Here is a 19,804-nt window from a genome sequence, read left to right as displayed (position 1 = left end):
CTTCATCAGACCGAAGTTTTAATTAGGGAGCTATTTTGCGGTTTGGGATGATAGCCTGATATTATGAATGTGCGTCTTCATTAAGCTCGAAAACAGCCAGCTTGGGAAATTAGCCTGAAATTGACGCATGCGGACTTGGTATCATTACTCTGCTCAGTGCAGCCCAAGGTTCGAAAGTGGTTTCCCCAGTATGATGGGATCAAGAAAATTTTGGACAGATGAAGATGCAACCCAAATCATGCCCTAATTCACAGATTAGCATGCTTTGCTCTTCCACGAACTAGAGTAAGATTTTAGGGGAAGTTTTCCCAGTCAATTAGCGCACTATTTTCATCTCCATAGCACAAATAGCGAGTTAATTTGACATCGGGCTAATTTCCTAACCTCATAATAACATGCTATATTATTGAAACTTCAGCTGATAAACGGTCAAAATAGAGAGAGAGAGAGAGAGCAATATGGTAGATACAGAAAAAAAAAGGAAAAGATATGACAAATGTACCAGTGGATACAGGTGTATCTCACCTCTTCCCCTTCAATGATTTGAAATTGGATGCGATTGACCATATAATAATAATAATAATAGTCAGTTCTTAGAAACGCATAATACCATAAGATAGTCTCTATGCGTGTACAAAATTAATGAAACAAAATCTATCACATATTTCTCTATTCAAACATATAATCAACAATTGTCAAAAAGGTGAGTTTTTAACACAGATTTGAATTTATCAAAATCTGTAATGCATCTAACACTGAGAGGGAGATTATTCCATAATGAGGGTGCCATTTTTCCAAAAGACCTATCACCATATGTCTTCGATTTGACACTTATTTCAGAGAGGAGATTTTTTGATTTTGAGCGCAGATTACGACCAGGATGATATGGCTTGATGAGTTCACTGAGATATACAGGGGCATTTCCATGAAAACATTTGAATACAAGGGTCAAAATCTTAAACCTGATACGAGCTCTTATGGGCAACCAATGAAGACTACGAAGAATGGGAGTTATATGATCAAATTTCCTATTATTTCAAGGGGGTAGGTTATTACTCTTGTCTTTTACGCTTTTCTCCTGTGGCAGGTTCCGTTTACACAGAGATGCTGCACAACATCCTACATCCCCTGGTCATCAACCCGGACGTTTCCGTCGTACGCTATGACGTCCACCACACCCTCCAGACGTCGGCAAACTCCATCATCGGTCGCGCCGCCCACATAGCCGTGCTCGACTCCGAGCTCTTCATCGAGAAGTTCATGATGGTTGCAGGACTGACCTTCTTCAAATAGATAGACAGACACTTTCTACATCCTTTTCTGAAATGGTACTCCCTATGTTACTGTGGAAGTACCGTGAAAAACGAATACACAATTTTTGAAATTACTCTATGGGGTATTTATATTCTTGACTCTGAGGTGGAGGTCTTACTATTATGGAACTACATTTTGGTATTGGGACCAGTCTGTACATTAAAGGGAGTGGGTTTTTTTCCTCTGTTGCTGTAAACCTTCCAAGGATGTCACAAGGAATATCAAACTAAGTGAGGACAACTCCTGTTATAACAAAGCTTTGGGAACCAGCAGTTTTCTTTCATTATAGCAAAATTTTGTTATAACCAAAGGGAATTTTTGCACTGTACTGTAGACTTTCATAATAGTGATTTTGGGACCTGAATTTTTACTCTGTTGAACTGAAATTTTGTTACAGCATTGTTCGTTGTAATGGGACACCCTCTTCACTCATCATTCTTATAATACATACTTTACCTTACCGACCTGCATTTCAACATTGTTTCTCTCTTGCGTTTATTTATTGCTAGACAAAACTTATTTTTGCTGAAATTATATTCTTGTTCATTTTCCCTTTTGTCTGCCTCAAGTGTCAATTGGCATCAAAAAACCTCATAGCATCTAAACTCTGTCCAAAGTCTCTTAGGCAGAAAGGGTTAAGACATGGGATGTTCATTCCACGTTAAAGACAATCAATATTAATGTACATCTGTTATGAATGATAAATTGGAAATATTCACTTCTGGTTCTGAAAAAGTGTACACCCAGCATTAAAACTCCTTGGCCACCCAACTAAAGCCTAATGGTGCCATGACAGAGACAGAATCTTACGCAGAATTATGCAAAACATGCATGGATGGAAATGCAACAACATAGGGGTCCGTGTCATGAAATCATCAAACAGTCTTTACGTACTGTATACGCCAAATATTTCGCAAGGTTTTTATTTGCACGAATTTTGTGAGTTGGATGCTATTCACAAAATTATAGACTCGTGAAAATAATGACTCTGATCCCGATATTCAATGAGACGCATATGTATACATTTCTCCGTTCAGTGCAGTACTCCATGATCGCGAATTCAACCACTCGCAAAATCATCGGGAATTCCCGATTCACGAAAGTTTAGACTCGCTAAATATATGGCATATACAGTAAGTCTCAGAATGGCTAAAGTCGCTGATATGTAGCTATGAGAGACTTTCAAAGAGGAACAAAATCCATTTCATTAAGTCCCTCATACTAGTGTGTCTTATGAGTGAAAAGTCTCTTGTAAGACCTTCATGAAACGGACCTCAGGTCATGCAAGCGCACAGTGCAATATGTTGCATGGGTGAAAGAGTATGAATTGACTGGAAAGCTTGAGGTCGGGTGGAACATGGGTGTGAGATATCTTTTCCCCTTTGCTTCATGCGGCATATATTTCACAAGTGCTCTAATGTTTGACTAATGTGGACGAGTAAGACAAAGTCAGACCTCCAAACCATTCTGAATTTGAAGGAAAGAATCTGAATTTTGACCATTCCCAGCTCTTGTTTCAACTGGAGTTTCCTATTTCTTTCTGGATAATTTTGCTACACACTCCGATGGGAACTGCTCTTTCTTTCCTGCTTTTGCGTCAAATCATTCCTATTTTTCAGTCAGAAAGAGTGGGAGGTCTGCAGATTTGACAGTGGGTGAAATTTGCCTTTATAATAAGAACTCTCACCATCCTGTGCAACTATAAAGAAGACAACCGAGAAAAGGAAAATGAAATGATGGAAAGAAATAAACTCTGCAAAACATACCAGGGAAATACTGTAAAAGTGGAAATTTTCGTGCCATTTTGTGCAACCAGAAACTAGCGCGAAAATAAAAGCACGCAAATATTTTTGCTTGCCGTATGTTACTGCACTTGGTGTCTTGATTCCGCGGAATTAAAAACACGCGAAACACTTCTCAACGGGCCAAGCGCGAAAAATTACTCGCGTGAAAATATCCACTTTTACAGTAGTTTCTTTTCTGAGTTTCTGGCCATTCCTAAAATTTATTGGTAATTCACTGCAAGAGGTACATACCCTAATTCAGGCATTTGCATGGAGACCATTGGCCCAACTTTCGCTTTTATTTATTTATTTTTTTATATAACTACATTCTGATCACGAAATGTAATTATTGTGTGTAAGGATTTGTGTCAGCACTCATTTGCTTACTATTACAGTATTACGATACTTTCACTGGGCCTACATGTTGTAGAAGGTCCAATGTGGATGAGGATCCACCCTGTTGGTTTATAGTGCCTTTGTCAGTCTGGTGTTGCAGTCTTGAGCATCGGTGTGATCATTATTATTTTTTTTAATGTTCTCTCACGTGTTTCGCTCCACAACTTGCATATTTATCATCGTCTCTGCACCGCTGCCATCATACTTGTGTTAAATCTTCTCATCACTGGTAGCTCTTCAACATTTGCGCTCACAGTCAAATATGTCATGGGTGTTTATTTGCCCCACTCCGTTACCCTCCGCAGACTAAGTGCTAGGAAGTACCATTGATAGCATGTAAAGCATGAATACCTGTGGTGCTGACAGAATGTTGGGAGGCTGGTTTATTTATTTATTTCTCCATTTCATTTTTTCACTTTAAGGCATCATTCTGCAAAGATGTTATGTACTATGAATTACTAATGGCTGATATATTTATAGTATTACACATACGTAACAGCACTAAACACCTTTTATCGCCACAGTGAGACTATCACCATGTTTTTATCTGTACAGCATTGCAACGTCCTTATGCCCGTATAGCTTCACTCATAGTGTGTGCTAGGTTGGTTTGTAGAGCAACAAAAAGAAATGGTGCGGACATGCAAAGATTAGAGCAGATTCATAAATTTAGTGCTGATAAGGCCTTTTGTTTATCCAGTGTGTGAAGTCGAGACCTATACAGAAGATTGAGCATTGCCAAAAAGTATTCTGATGAGGAATATGCACTGCCAGCACAGTAGCCTATGCATCCTCTTTGAGTTAAGCAAACATCATATTGATTGTGTGGGACTGAGCAAAAGCATTTGTCAAAGCTGGTCTTATCTATGAAGTTTAGATGCTGAAAATAGAGTGGAAGGGTGAATGATGTTAAGGAAAAAGCAGCGGATCACATTTGACCTTCAAGAAGTTTGAAATGACTAGAAAATAAGCCATGGGTTGATGGGGAAGGTTATGTACGTAGTGGAGCAGTGGGCATACTGGTAATTCAACATCAGCACCTGCCAAAAGCCATGCTGCCTACAGAAGATACATTCATATAGTATGCATCTATGGGAAACTTGGTGGGCATTCTTTTGTCTCTGCTGCCAACTGTACGAAAAGTAATTAGTGCAATTAGAAACAGATGTGGAATATGTGGAAATTAATCTACAAGTTATTGAAGGAGAATTTTAGAGTGGCTAGAAAAATTACCTCAAGGGAGATTGTAATTTGGCGAACGGGTCGTGACACGTACCAAAGTGACCGATCAGACACTACCTTTGTATGACCACATAAAAACAATTGCTGTCTTGGTTTGCTGACCGTGACACTGTATGCATAGTACTACAAATATATATTTGCTTTGTAGACAGTGACATTAGAATTTGATTTCTCTCCATTCGTCACAGAGAGCTAGATGTCCCATATTTTGGTTGATGTGTGAGAATGTGATTTTCTTCCACAGGCTGTGGGTAGGATTTTATAGCGCGGAAGAAGCTGACTTTGTCTCGAAAAAAGCTCAGACTTGGTCACAATAAATGAACATGACATAAGAGGCTCTTTTCAACCTTTCATGTGCCCAGACACTAATTAGCTCAACTTGTCAAGCTCTTTGATCAGTTTTCTCAGTAATCCATCCTAGGGCCTGTTTCATAAAGAGTTGCGATTGATCTTGCACTCAATTTATTGAACGTAACTCTTTGAAATGAGCATAAGTTTAACATTGAGCGTAAGTCCCATTTCATAAAGACACTTATGCTTCAATTCAAGAAAAATCAAGCGTAACTTTCAGTAGATTGAGTGTTACTTGCGATCAATCACAAAGTTGTTTATGAAACACAGTTTGAGATTGATGCATAACTCAAATAATATTAATATAATATTATTATATATTATCATATAATATTATTAATATAAAAATAATAATATTGGAAAGAAGGCACACATTCCGGAATGAGAAAAGAGGCTCTGAAGCATGGGGTTTATTCAGGTGCTTAATCTTTACCAAGCTGTGCTAGCTGTGCGATGAATGGGACAAAAAACAGGATGTAAACCACCAGAGTAACAACAATGAAGGGATTATCAGATGAAGCTGAAATTTAGCACGCTCCATTAACCCATTCTGTCCATGATTTCAACTTTCAAAGCAGTAGCATCATCCTTTCTAATGTTATTGGGAGTTGAAAGTGAAGAGTGTGTACAGGGTTTTTTTAAGAAATGAAAAGGGGACTCTCAGGACACACCTAATCACACTATTCTTTAAAAAGTGTTCGAGATAATCTGCCAAAAACACGCTTTCCCATTTGTTTTATGATCCCAAATTTTAGTATAATGTAGAAAAAGACTTGCTCTTTCAGAAAATATGAAAAAGTCAAGATTGGCTAGGTTGACCCAGTTCACCTATTTTCAGTCCTCACACAAATTCAGTGTGTGCGACTTTTTGTTCATTTTGTGATGCACAGTCACATTTGCAGATTAGTAAGCCCACTAAGGTGTAGCAGTGTGCTTCAGTCCAGCAGAATGGCGGCGTTGAGACAATAGGGATTAGGGGAATTAGGTAATACCAACTGTATAGTACGCCATATATTTTAGATAGCGAGTCTAATTTTTCATGAATCGGGACTCCCCGACAATTATGCGAGTTAGTCAAATTTCGCAAACGGGGAGTTCAGCTACAGTGTATGAACAGAGAAATGGATGCATGCATGTCGCATTATGGTCGGGATCAGAGTTGGTATTTTCTCATGTTGTTCCATTTACGAATTGCACCAGACTCGCTAATATATGGTGTATACAGTATTCATTGACATTTTGTTTTTTTTGGTTTTTTTTATTGATTTTCAAAAACAAATCATACATAAAATTAAAACAATCAAAGCAAAAAATCAAAAATTAAAATTAAAATAAAACAAAACAAAACAAAACAAAACAAAACAAAAAAAGCAGCCATACCAAGTATTTCACAAATAGGAGTTTGTTTATGGGCATTGGTGAAGAAGGTTCTCCATCATGCTTGCTAATTGGCAAACAAGACAGAGTTGGGATTCAAGAAGCAATAATACAGTGTATGGTAATTTGAGTGGGCATCTGTGCTGTGATCTTCAGGGGACATGGGTTTTAATATTTCACCATGGTAACTTCTTTTCCAATATTTCCTTTACTGGTAATTCTTTGCTCAATATTTATCAGTTCCATTACTTTCATTGCATTTGCCTGAAGCATTTTTCCTTTTGGACCATTTCCCTGTATTCTTCAGTAACCTGCCAACTACCAGTTAAAAGGATGTGTGCACATGTTTATTGCACCAGGTGAAAACAGAGGCTTAACAGAATATTCATTCATCATGTATTCGGTGTATTATGTCATTTCCTTCATCCTATATGAGTCGTTCTCTATAGGACCTATGCAGCAATGTGCCAGAGTCAACCTGTATAGGCAGAATTTTTTTTTCGTCATTTCAAATATGACTGTGCAGCTATGAAATGAAGAAAATCCCAAATGTAGTTATCGTGATATTTTCCCATTTTTAACATAAGTTTATTTTGGTGTTTGATTTTTTTTTCTTTAACACCAGTCAATTTTTTTGTAGTATCTAGAGGTTGGCAGGCCTTACAGTTTAGTTTATTCACTGTGTTTTATATGGTACAGGACTTGTATCATAATTATGCAGAATAAAATTAAACTGACACGATATGAGCTAAAGAAACCTCTGCTAAGCCAAAAGTCATTCATCTGTAAGATAGCATGACAATCAGCTTCTATAGAAGTAAATCAAATCAAATTAGATTTTATTTCCAATATCACAAATTCTTTCAAATACAACAGTTACTGTAAAACATGATATATTCGCGGCATGAAATTTTTGTGAATTGGAGCCGATGGCCTTTTTCGTGGCATGTAATTTTCGCGAATTGCCACTAGTATTCAATGCATATAGTGTATACAAGAACTTCCATGTGCATTTTAATTTTGCGAATCTTGGCACTCACGAAATTCGCGAAATTAAAATGCACGCGAACATTCCTCGTTTTACAGTAATCAAATCAATGTAATACAAAATAGACAAGACATAAAATTGGAAAGTTTAGAAAAGAAAGTGAAAAAAAAAAAACACTGTTCTGTACCAACTTTCTAATGTATGTTTATATATTGCACTACATAGATTTGTTGTAATTGTTGTATTTAAAAGAATTTGTATTGAGGGAAAATTTTTGATTTAAAATGTGACATCACCAGAGTTAAAGAGCAACATATATTAGGTTTGCCGAGCTTGATCCTTCTTCATTTTCGCTGCCCATCTGTCACGATTCATTAAGATGTCCACCAGAGCACTGCCCCAAGAGCTATATACAGTGTACATGCATTTCATTTGAACAGCAGATGGATGCTGACCAGAACATTATATTGATGTCCAGAAATCAGGCTGACTTGTATGACCAAAAGTTTTGATTTTTGGTTTTTTAATACACAGGAGTTTCTTTGGATGATATTATTGCATATCAAATAAAGGCACTACCATGGTATGCACTTTTGTCACAGGTGCAACATTGAATTACAACTATGCAGTGGTGTATGTCATATTAAGTGCATATAAATACTCCTCTATTTGAGAATAATTTTCATATACGTAGCTCTTTTTGAATGAGAGATGGAATGGCATTTGTAATGTAGCATCTTGTAGAAGTAGATGTACTGATCAATCTCAATTCAAGGTTCATGTCTTGACGGCGAGAAAATAGAGAGTATTCACTTCTGTGATGTCGGTTCAGTTTCTTAGAATTGAAGGACATCATATTAGGATGTTTTGCATAAGCCAGTCTAAATTTTTTGGTAATGCTGTAGATTAGGTATAAAGGGATAGCAAAGCAACAAAATAGAAACTCTGTTCTTCAGTGTCCCAGATCAACTGTTTTTTTGTTTGTTTGTTTGTTTGTTTGTTTGGGTTTTTTTTTTGGGGGGGGGGTTAGTTTTGGTTTTCTTTTGGGTGTGAATAATGGCAAATCCTGTTATATCATGGTACGACCACATTAATTTTTCTTGGGGGGAAAAAAAATCTTGCTGGAACAGACAGAGTAAATGGGGGAAAATTTTAATGCACAAATCCTCTTGTTCTAATGAAATTGTGTATTACCCCTTTTCGTTATGATTGGATTTGCAGGATATTACTACACACAGTAAACACTCGTGATTAAGACACACTTTTTTTGTTCTGGAAAAAAAATTGAAATATCATTGTGCAAGACATTCAGTTTACTGGTAATTGGTGATGACGAAAAAGAGGCACCGTGGGGCTAGGCGGTTCATGAAATGCTACCAGAAATGTTCTAAAACTCTGAAATGCATCCCCCTCAGAATACATCAGTATTTTGTGTTGTCTTTTGTGAGGGACCTACTCCTCCTACCACCCATGATGATAGCTCAGTACCAAGTATCGTGTTCCATCGGGATTCTGGCAAACTTCCTCGTCGACTGGAAGCACTTACGTCTCATTCCTGTGGCAGGTGTATTTTTAAAACCTATTGAGAGTAATATATTCAGGTCTATGTACTACATGTTTTGATGGTATACTTAATATGTATATAGAGTTCAATTAATATTAGGACGAGTGCTCCAAACCTTTTGGGCATGTTCATAATTGATATGATATGTATAATTGTGTGAATGATTGTGAAGATACAAATTCAGATACACTGTACTTGTTTTATATCAGATGATGGAATCTTGAATTCAGAATTAAAAAGAAAGAAAAAAAGTTGACACTCAATTTGCAAGTTTGTGGTTGAATAATTTGTGGGGCTGTACACTGTTATTTTCTTTACTGTACACAGGTGAGAAGTGTATGTGTGTGTTGAAAAGGTAAGTGAGGAAATCTTGACAGAAACACATCATAATTCTGTCTGTGAGTGTACTATGTTGTATGTGTGTGATACATATGTGTATGAAAGCAGAGACTGAAGGTGGGAGACATGAACTTGTTTTTATTTTTTCATGGCTGAGCAGTAGAGCATACGGATGATAATTTGGGGATCTGAATTTTTACTTCATTGGAACGAGAATTTCATTATCAGTGTTCGTTATAATGCTAGTAGAACTGTACCAGCTGTAAATAGAGAAGGAATCTAATTTTCAGTGTAGCAAAAGGAACACACAAACAGGTAAATCTCCTCATACAAAGTCAGCACCATCAGCTCATTTCCACACAATAATACATTCTGACTGGAGACATCATTTTGTTAGGACAATATACCATTTTATTGTAATATAAATTCATTAGTACCATTTTCCTACAAGCAAAGAAGTTTTGTGCACTGTGATGGCAAGAAGACATCAGATGAAAGCAGAGTTGGTTACAAGGCAAGGTTATAATACAACTGATTTCCTACGTAGAAACCCATGATATCATCACCCAAACATCAAAACACTTGATCGAAATGAGGACCAAGTTCTAGTGAGTATAAACGGTCTGCAAATTTTCTTGCCCTGGTCCCTGAAATGATGTACAACTGCACTGTGAAGTACAAATTGCTACTCATCTATACAATATATGACCCTGCATCACAAAACCAACAAATTGTTGCCAGACACAGATTTTTAGTTAAGGGCAGATTCTGAGAGAGCAGACTCTAAGCTTTAAAATGATATATAACTCCATTCAAATGGACTCTTCTAACCTACAATGTATCTCAATATTGGAAAGAAAGCACACATTGGAAAGGTGTGAACTGAGAAAAGAGGCTCTAAAGTACAAGGTCTATTTAAAGTGCTTAATTTACCAAGCTGTGCAAGCTGTGTGATGAATTGGACAAAAAGAGGATGTACATTGTAAACCACCAGAGCAGCAACAATGAAGGGATTATCAGATTAAGCGGAAATTGAGCAGGCTCTATCAACACATTCTCTCCCTGATTAGTGCCAGCTTTCAAAGCAGTAGCATTTTGCTTTCAAATGTTATCAGAGTTGAAAGTGAAGAGTGCAAAGGATTTTCATTAAATGAAAAGGGGCCTCTAAGACATACCTGATCACACATATCTACAAAAAAGGGGTTTTAGAAAAACTGCTGAAAACATACTGAATTCCCACTCCATTTCATGATCCTAAGCTTACAAATCATGTAGAAGAAGAATAGTTCTTTCAAAAAACATGAAAAACTCAAGATTGATTGGTTGACGCGTTTTACCTTTTTCGAGTCCTCACATAAAATCAAGGGGTGCGACTTTTTGTTGATTTTGTGCTGCACAGTCACATATGTCTAGGAAGATGTACTTTTTCTGAAAGACAATGGGAATGCAATATATACCATGTTCCATTCCTTTTTCAACATCATCACACACTATACATTATGACTGGTAAGTCATAGGAGTATTGAAAATGAATAATGTATTATTTTTACATGTACTACCTCATAGGGCAGTGTGACTACAAGTTACAGTACATGTACTTTGTGCGATTAGTATTGCTGTACACTCTATAACTCATACCAGGGTAAAAGAGGTGACAAAATAAAGAGAGTCAACCTGTCTACTTTTTTATGGTACCAGCTTACATAATTATGTACCATCAAACAATTACATACATGTTGTTAAAAATCAATATAAAGATGTAAAACAGGCATTTTCTTATTACATTGCAAATACTCAAGTCATTGTATAAAATAAAAAAAAAGTGATTTTGAAAACATCATGGGAAAATCACTTGCCACTTACAGATGGATATATTTCACTCAGTTCATTCAAGTGGATTTACTTTGCATAGATTGTCTAATTACATTTAAACTCTATCACAAAGTGTACATCAGGCAAAGAATCTCAACTTTTCAATTGGCAAGTCTGAGATGAATGGTCCATACGAAGACACAGAGGCATCAAGATATTAGGTTTTACAGACAGCACTAGAATCATACATATCCTTGATACATGTATACACTGTTTCTCCTTCACTGCAGCAAAGTTATACAGAAGGGCCATTCTCATTTAAAAAAAAAAAAAAAAAAAAAGTGACATGAAAACTTGCCACACTTTACACTGTGTGTCCTCATTACTCCAGAAACTCTGTGTTGGCTCTGATGAAAATTGTGTAAAGTTTCTGGAAGAACTGCAAATGCCCAGTTTACTCATGATGATAACATGCCTTGTGGCTGCAGAAAATACATATTTAAGTAAATTAATGACTTTCCCACTGTATGCATAATTGTCATTACAAAACAACTAGCAAAGTTTTGTGTGATGTTAAAAATTTTGCACTCTGACTTGTAAGATTTTGTGCAAAGTTTCTGGTGGAATTTGGTACAGTTCGTGGGCAATTTTCACTCAAACTTTTTTCAAATCCAATGACAATCACCCGAGAGTTTCACGCTTCGATTATTAAGGAAACATTCATCCGTTCAGAACTATAACAAGCTGTTAATTTTGTATACAGATATTTTCACAAATGAGGTTACGGACATTTTCGCAATTTTGACAATGCAAGCTACAACAAATATGTGCACTAATGCCTGTCAGTTCAAGATATTTTTGCATCATGGTGTTAAATTGGCAATCCAAACATGATTTGTGAAATTCACAAAAATTATTAAACCCTTGTGAAAACAGCAGCTTATACAGTATTGTAGGTATATTTCTCAGAAATTCTCAGATTTTATGCACTCACACAGACTTTGCCCAGTTCAACCAAAACATTCCCTGATAGAGTATCATACAGCAAATTTTAGAGTTGCCACATTAATGATGAGATGATAATTTTTGCAGCAAAAAAAAACAAAAACAAAACAAAAACAAAAACAACAAATGGAATACATGAAAATTGATTAATGGTTTCTTTTGGCAAAGCACATCCTGTAAATAATCTTATTACTCAGCAAATCAAAGTTGACTCATGACAAGGTCAAAAGATTACACCCAAACAACTCTCAAGACACAATATCATACAAACATGAAATCATAGACTGGTGATGTGAATGATCTTTTGATTCTTCTGCTGAGTGCTAGCAAGGGAAACGACTTTGAGAGTTTACAGGAAATACAAATACAACCTTCTCTCCCTCAAAAGTGTGTCTCTCATTGCACTTTAAATGGTGAGTTGTTGATGTGAATGGTGTACTTAAGGAAGCAATATATCCCTTTAATGTGTGTCATTCCAGAAGAATGAGAATGAAGGAGACATAGTTTTGAGTATATCATATTAGTCAAATCACAAGAAAAGTCTAAAAACTTGGACTATGAAATCATGAGAGTTAAATAAGAGGATCACAATCCTTATTAATAATAAGCATAACTTAAGTATTTTGGAATGTACAAGCACTGTTGAAGTGACAGGGCTAAAGTGGCAACTCAGAGGTACAATAATTGATGAATGATATTCGCTTAGCCATAACTGCATCAAATTAGTATTTGTGCAACTTTGCCCACGTTTTCTAATTTGTTTATTCTACTTCTCCATGTTCATTCAAAATATATAAGTACCCACTACTTTTACAGTAGACCTATTGGTGAATGAAGTGTGCCATAGTTCTGAAGCATCAAGTTCTCCTAAAGATGATAGAAATGCTTGGTGAAGGCAATAAGTCAATTCAGCTGAAAAGTGCATTATTTTGGTCACCAACCACATGCACAGTACAATGTTGTATTTCAATCTTAGTACCCTGCAGCTTTACTATGTTAATGACACTGCTGTTTGGGTTACATTTTGGTGTGTTGTTATTCTGCATTCGGAGCTTAAAACCAGAAATTTCAATCCCATATTCATCTCATCTGTAAGGCTCGAAATACAAAACGTTTTGGATGCCAAGGGTAATGCGCATCACACTCATGGGAAACTAGCTAGATGAAGTACTCAAACAAACATTTTTTGTGGGATTTTTTGATATTCACTGCAAAATTGCAAGTTGCATTCACTTTGCGAAAAATCAAATCTGAAATAACAAATTATTCAGTATGTACACTTGCATCTGAAGAAAGTTCACAAGCTTCTTTCTTGCTATATATGTACACCAAATGCATGTCACACTTATGGTGTCCCAAACAAGGTTGTTTTTACTGTATAATGTCCTATAGCACAGTTAAAGAATCAACATTTTGACCCCATTTTGTGTATGAAAAGGATTTCATGAGAAAGTACACATCTTTTAAACCATGAAAATACAACTTTTTTCATCTTCTGTTCTCAAATCTCTCCAGTATCATACACTTCTCCTTTTGGTACACTATCATCTCAACAACAAGCCAGGTGCCAACTACATTTTTTACATGTATTAAACTTATGTAGTTTATCAAGTTTTCAAAATCAACCCAAGACATTTAAAAAAAATGACTTTCAGCCATCCAAAAATACCAGTATACTACATGTATTTATATACAAATCAAAATGATAAAATGATATCATAACACACACATTTTGTGAGGAGAATAGAGGTATAAACACCGAGTTGTGCGCATGACAGAAGAAATGTTTCATACTTGGCAAATGATGGAATGAGTTCATTGCATCTTTCTCTTCTTCTTTTTTTTTGTGCTCCATGACGACAGCTTTGTAGAGTACCTTCACCCTTGAAATCACACTGATTCCACTCTGTGTACACATATTCATTGTCATGCCTTTCTGCAATCACAGCGATAGAGGAGTTTGTATGTACCCGTTTGTCATCTTGTCTGTTTGTCATCATATTTGCATTCCATTTGTCAAAACATACAGTACATGTATATACTGTATATTCCAAGGTTCGTTGTTGATTTGCACTTCAAACCAAACCGCTGCCTTTTTAATAGTATCACAACTGTGAATACATCCAATTTTTGACTGCAGAATGCAGCAAGTGGCCTTGTGGCTTCGGGTAAGATTTTTCTGTTCAAAAATCGAAGTACCACAGAGTCCTGGTATGGTGACGTCACATACTGTACAACCAAAATCCATTTTTACTGAGGTAAATCATTGATTCTCAACTTTTAGAACATTACATTTTAACCTAAATTCAAAGTTTCTTTTCTTGCAAAATAAAATTCAGGCAAAACAAAACTAAACAAACAAACAAGCAAGCAAAAAACAAAGGCAAAACAAAACTAAACAAACAAACAAGCAAGCAAAAAACAAAGGCAATTAACTTTGTGTGAATATGATAACAAGGAAAACTGGTCTTCATTATCGTTGCGTGCTAACAGTGACTATCCCAATGACCAGCACCACTTACAATTGTAAATGTATGATCCATATAAACTGAGCTCCAACTGGCTTACTGGACAAGGATGTGATGAAAGGCAGGTCCTGTCTGCGCTATAGTTGTCAAATCTAAGACATCTAACAAAAATCAGACTTTTTCGTGAGAATACTCTTAGCATTTGCCCATCGCACCTATTGTGTCATACTATGTATGTGCTTCTATTATTGGGTAGCAGAACATGTTCATACAGTGTACATTTGTGGGTGTGTTCCACGCGTTTGGATACGAGAGTCCGGTATAAATACAGTAAGAAAGTGAATTAGCCAGACCTGACAATTTTCTTTGAACAGGATATTCTTTTACAGGGTTGTTAACAGACAACGACAAATGCTGAAAGCATAGTGATAATGATAGAAGTGATCTGTCAAGCACTAAGATATACTTCATCTTTCTCAGGTTATAAATCACACACTATTTTCCAACGTACACATAGGAACGTTGCTACGCTTTTTCGTCAGAAGTCAGGCTATCAACACATATGATACTATCACCTGATGACATGGATGAGTGACAATGATATACGTGTAAACCATATAACCACTGACAGAACAGTTTTATTGCTGTTAACAAGAGGAAAGAAAATGATAAAGTTATAGCAAGTTTCTCAGATAGCTTTCTGTATGATATAAAAATGAGACAATTAAGATTTTTATTCTAAAAACAATGAAGTCATTTCACATCCGATGTTACAATCAAGAGACAAATTTTTGAATGGCAGTCAAACTACCAAAGCCAAATCTGTACATATGAAAGCTACTAAGTCTGCAACATTGCCTAAAACAATCTGAAATTCAACATACTGGTACAATTGTAGAACACCATGTACCAGAGATTGAACAGAAGCACAAGGCAGATTTCAAGATGACTTATGAAGGATGGCTACTTACATCATACCTCCAAGAGCTTGAAAAAAAAAAAGAGAAAAAGCTATGGCAAGAATAAACTTTCACAATTCATGTGGACTGCATCTGGAGGAGGGTGAAGTAATCGTGCACCAGACTCTCCTGCTCGGCTGTCTCGACAGAGCCCGGCCGTTTGTTCCGCACCTCTGCAATGGCCTCGGCGGCCGACATCTTGAGATGCTTGACAAGATAGCACGCCACCATGGTTCCCGTCCTCCCTCGTCCGCGCATACAGTGCACCGAGACAGCCTTTTGAATCATGAGACAAGAGCCCTTATGTTATTTTCATTTTCAATGACTACAACCTGAAACTAATTACTGTACAAGATTTAAACGGACAGTCTATTTTTTCTCACAAGCAACAAAATCTAGTTTACACTTCTCAAACCAGGGAACATCCTAGTCTGAGATATTTGATGATTTTTTGGTGATCTATCACTTGGTCTACTCCTACTTCATCTAATGGCCATTTAGTCTCAACCCACATGGTCGAATCCCATTCATCTACAACTAATTCAACTAATGCCATTTATTCCAATTGCCACTTAGCCTTATTACCAGTTGGTCTACTTCTAGATGGGCTATGCCCATTTTGTCTAATACCCACAGTTTATTAGACAAAATGGGAAATAATTCAAGGAGACAAAATTGCAATTAGACCATCTGCTCATTAGATGAAATGATCAACTTTAGCCAAACTGGACATTAGACCAAGTGAGGATTAGACCAAACAGACATTAGATGAAATTGATAGTAGACGAAATGAGTTTAGCCATAGTGGTGTTAGACGAACTGGACAGTAGATAATCTGATATTAAACCAAGTGGCAATAAACCAATTTTTCTCCTCACTTCCTTCATCTATGTATCCTCATTGTCTTGCAGATCTTTTTCAAAACTACAAGTAAATTTTCACTGCACCACTTCAAATATTCTCTGACTTACAATTCAAATGCACTTGTACACATCTTCCTTGACAGCATTCACCTTAAATCCATCATTACCCCACCTCTTTCTTGCTCTCCGCCTCTTCGACGACCCGAACAAACTCTGACACCTGCTCCAGGGTGGGCGGATGGAAGTCGTCGATGCCAATGGGCACCCAGGTGATGTCTTGCATGGCTTCTACGGGTGGACGACTCTCCGTCGTCAGGGAGACCAGATACCGGATGTTGTTCTCCCGCAGAAACTGCAGGTGGCCCACTTCGGAGGGCATGCCATGGGCGGCAAGAAGGTCAGACACCCAGGTGAAGAAAGGCGGAGGTGTGGCCGAACTCATTACAACACGCACAGGCTGTAACAGGAAAGTATGATGACATGAAATAGCACGTGACACTGAACTCATAGTACACAATAAATCCCACACGTATAAAAAAGTTTTTACAACACTGCCATTTGTATCTTCATCTTTGCCACGGAACAGAAATCGGAATAATTTTCCTGGTATCACACAGCAATTCACCATGTATTTTTGATATAACTGCTATACAAAATGTCATTTGTGTAGCAATTTCATTGTACACCATATTGTTCTTTAAAAAATGTATGCCCACCGACTAAAATTGCAATTCAGTTTGGAGAAGGGAAATCATTCCTGAAAGTGCCTTTCAGAGGAACTTGAAAATTTGCCAATATATTTGACATGTAATGGTTGGGGATGCTATTGATATGGTTGGGGCTGGCCTGTGAAAACAAATCCAAAGTAGGTTGGTGGGAATAAATATCTGATTCCAGTCTGGGTTGTCACTCACAGAAAGAAAGTTAAACATGAATAGCATCATGTGGTACATTTAAAATGCAATGTCCAGAAGAGAATACAATTATGAATGTGTTAGCTGAATACTATGAGAAATATGTCACACTGCAGTTTGCATAGACAATGTAAGTGATACACTTCAACTGCAAATAATAGAAACACTCTTCTTTTATAGGGAAGTGAATTGAAGCTCTAACTGTTTACAGCTTCTTACAATATGAAATAACAATTCCCTCTGATCAACATGTACCAACATACAACCCTTTCTATAATAACTATATGGCCAGGAGCAATACAAAGTAAAATGAATGAGATTGACAAGATAGCTTGTCTTCAGCATGACTTCAAACTACCAATCACAATCACATACATTGTAGGTTCACATCAGTACAGTAGGTCCTACATACTGGACACATTAATTACAAAACACACAATACAGAAAACACCATCAAATTGGTTGGAATTTACCTTTGGAAGATACCACCCAAGCACCTTATATTAAACTGTTTGCCCATATTAGTGATATCAGTGTTCTGTGTAATGCACTGCCACTTAACTGACTGATGAATGTAGTCATCTAACACACAGTTACAGTTACATATAAATAATAGTAATACGTACGTACCAACAGCTAGGCACTCCACACTGATATCAGCTTATCATAACAGACACAACACACCACTGGTTGATTTTGAGCTATAAAACATGTACATTTGTAGGATAGCACCACACACAAAAAACTATTATGCATACTACTGCATAGCTCACACGCCCCTGTCTATGAACGTTTCACCTGTTGAACATCTAACCCTTTAATTTTTGTCACTGCCTCACAAACCTTCAAGGTAAACAAGTGTGGTACAGCTCACTGATATCCATAGAGCTTCCGAGTGGTATAATTCATTGACTTACATGTACTTTTATACTCTCCTCGCAACTCATATATTCCCAATAGAACAGCGGACTATGTATTCCATTTTCTGTTTAAGTAAAAAAGATGAGTTCTTTGGTGCATGAAAGCTACCCTTGTGGGACAAGAATTATAGCATAAAAGTGTTCCCTCTACCAGACTACGAAGTGCAGGTGACCTTTGCATGTAAGTAATCTAGACCCTCATGAAGTTTCTTGCCCCACATAGATAATGAAATCTGCAATTACACTTTGTTTTCAGCGTTACATCTTGTCTGAATACTGATTGCAAAGGTTTTCGTAACACAGACGATGTTAGTTATGGCACTCTTTGCTGTTGCCATGTGAATGAAAGCAGCGGACAGGCTGAATATGCAGACTACAGAATAACTTCCCATTTTGACCTGTCTCTCACATACAAAGCCTCCGGCAAACCTGAACACATGCTGGTTTCCTGCTGCAGTATAACAGCATAGCTCTCAACGCACACGGACAAAGGAAGTTTGCATTTGAATACCACACACACACAGGGACACACACACACACACAGCACCAGGCACGGGACGGGGCATAATTTACGTGAGTTCTTTTATCCGATCCGCTAGTGCGCACTTCAACAATGATTTAATGACTATTCATGGCAAACGATACTTCCCTGGTCTTCTGTGCGCAGCAACCTGACCTAGAGTGTTGATGTCTGCTCTGGGGTATATAATGGTACGATTTCAGTGCTCAGTCGTGCTCGCTCCGGCAGCACATCTATTAAAATTGGAACGATACAGAGAAGATTAGCATGGCCCCTGCGCAAGGATGACACGCAAAATCGTGAAGCGTTCCATATTTTTACGTTTTTTACACATGAACTCAAAATTTGATTGTTGCGCACATCTTGCAATCACATTAACTGACTACACAAAAGTAGTTTAAAATTGCATTTTCCAAACTCAAGTTTTAGTCAAAAAGCTTTGAAAGAAATGATTATTACAATAAAAATGCACACAAGTAATTACGTCCAAGGACCACAGCTAGCTTACAGCCAAAACTTTTGAGGCCCAAATAGCCATACATGGGTACTCGCATTCAAACAATGCTCACAGCTCAGTGATGTATCACAATTTACAGTTATAATTTTGGCTACTCTTCAGCAGTGCAGAACAAAACATGGTTCAGACAAAAGAGGGGTGCACTATTACTGCTGATAGAGCTAAATAACTACAAAAATGTTTTGGAACTACCTATCATAACAAGTAGATCTACTCTAATTTCGTACAATCTATACCACAGGGGCACAGCATAGCAAGCCACATACGGTACCTGAATCGGGGAAACCCCCAACAAAAGCAGCTGGGCTGGGCCTGCCTGTAGTATCAGCACTGTGGTACTGATCACGTACACGTACGTGTCAATGATCATCCGTGCGTTGAACTGGCACTTGCTGGATATGGATAGCAGGGCTCGATAAAAACTTCGCATCTCTGACGAAGTTCAATAACTTTGACATCGTAACGTAGTCC

General features: G+C 37.2%; 2 protein-coding genes and 1 non-coding gene across 3 annotated transcripts in view; 2 read left to right on the top strand and 1 right to left on the bottom strand.

Annotated features, from left to right (window-relative positions):
- The window catches only part of LOC139718381 (protein FAM135A-like), a 59,271-nt gene extending 57,454 nt beyond the window's left edge, over window positions 1-1,817 (top strand). The window contains exon 17 of the mRNA XM_071629851.1: window positions 1,088-1,817. Within this exon, the coding sequence (XP_071485952.1) occupies window positions 1,088-1,293 (206 nt within the window). The 3' untranslated portion in view covers window positions 1,294-1,817. The remainder of the gene's footprint in view (window positions 1-1,087) is intronic.
- Window positions 1,818-15,661: 13,844 nt separating this feature from the next.
- LOC139718317 (dual specificity protein phosphatase 23-like) lies at window positions 15,662-16,904 on the bottom strand. The gene is made up of 2 exons (XM_071629796.1): window positions 16,635-16,904; window positions 15,662-15,875 (listed from the first exon to the last, which is right to left on the bottom strand). Exons 1-2 carry the CDS (start codon window positions 16,902-16,904, stop codon window positions 15,678-15,680), a joined length of 468 nt encoding a protein of 155 aa, XP_071485897.1. The 3' UTR covers window positions 15,662-15,677.
- A 2,124-nt stretch (window positions 16,905-19,028) lies between these two features.
- On the top strand, window positions 19,029-19,135 carry LOC139718394 (U6 spliceosomal RNA). The gene has a single exon (XR_011710032.1). It is a non-coding gene; the product is annotated as a U6 spliceosomal RNA (small nuclear RNA).
- Window positions 19,136-19,804: the final 669 nt, after the last annotated feature.

This window comes from Diadema antillarum, unplaced genomic scaffold (genome assembly GCF_040938485.1).
Source record: "Diadema antillarum isolate AM-2024a unplaced genomic scaffold, OU_Dant_1.0 scf00000093, whole genome shotgun sequence".
NCBI lineage: Eukaryota > Metazoa > Echinodermata > Echinoidea > Diadematoida > Diadematidae > Diadema > Diadema antillarum.
The sequence above is the reverse complement of the archived record's forward strand: the minus strand, read 5'-3'. Positions and strand labels throughout refer to the sequence as shown.

What these genes read in the sequence shown, in the direction of transcription:
- LOC139718317 (XM_071629796.1), bottom strand. Translation starts at nt 16,904, where the DNA reads ATGAGTTCGGCCACACCTCCGCCTTTCTTCACCTGGGTGTCTGACCTT. An exon ending in AGGCGGAGAGCAAGAAAGAG is followed by an intron (nt 15,876 to 16,634) that starts GTGGGGTAATGA and finishes ATGATTCAAAAG; the next exon opens with GCTGTCTCGGTGCACTGTAT.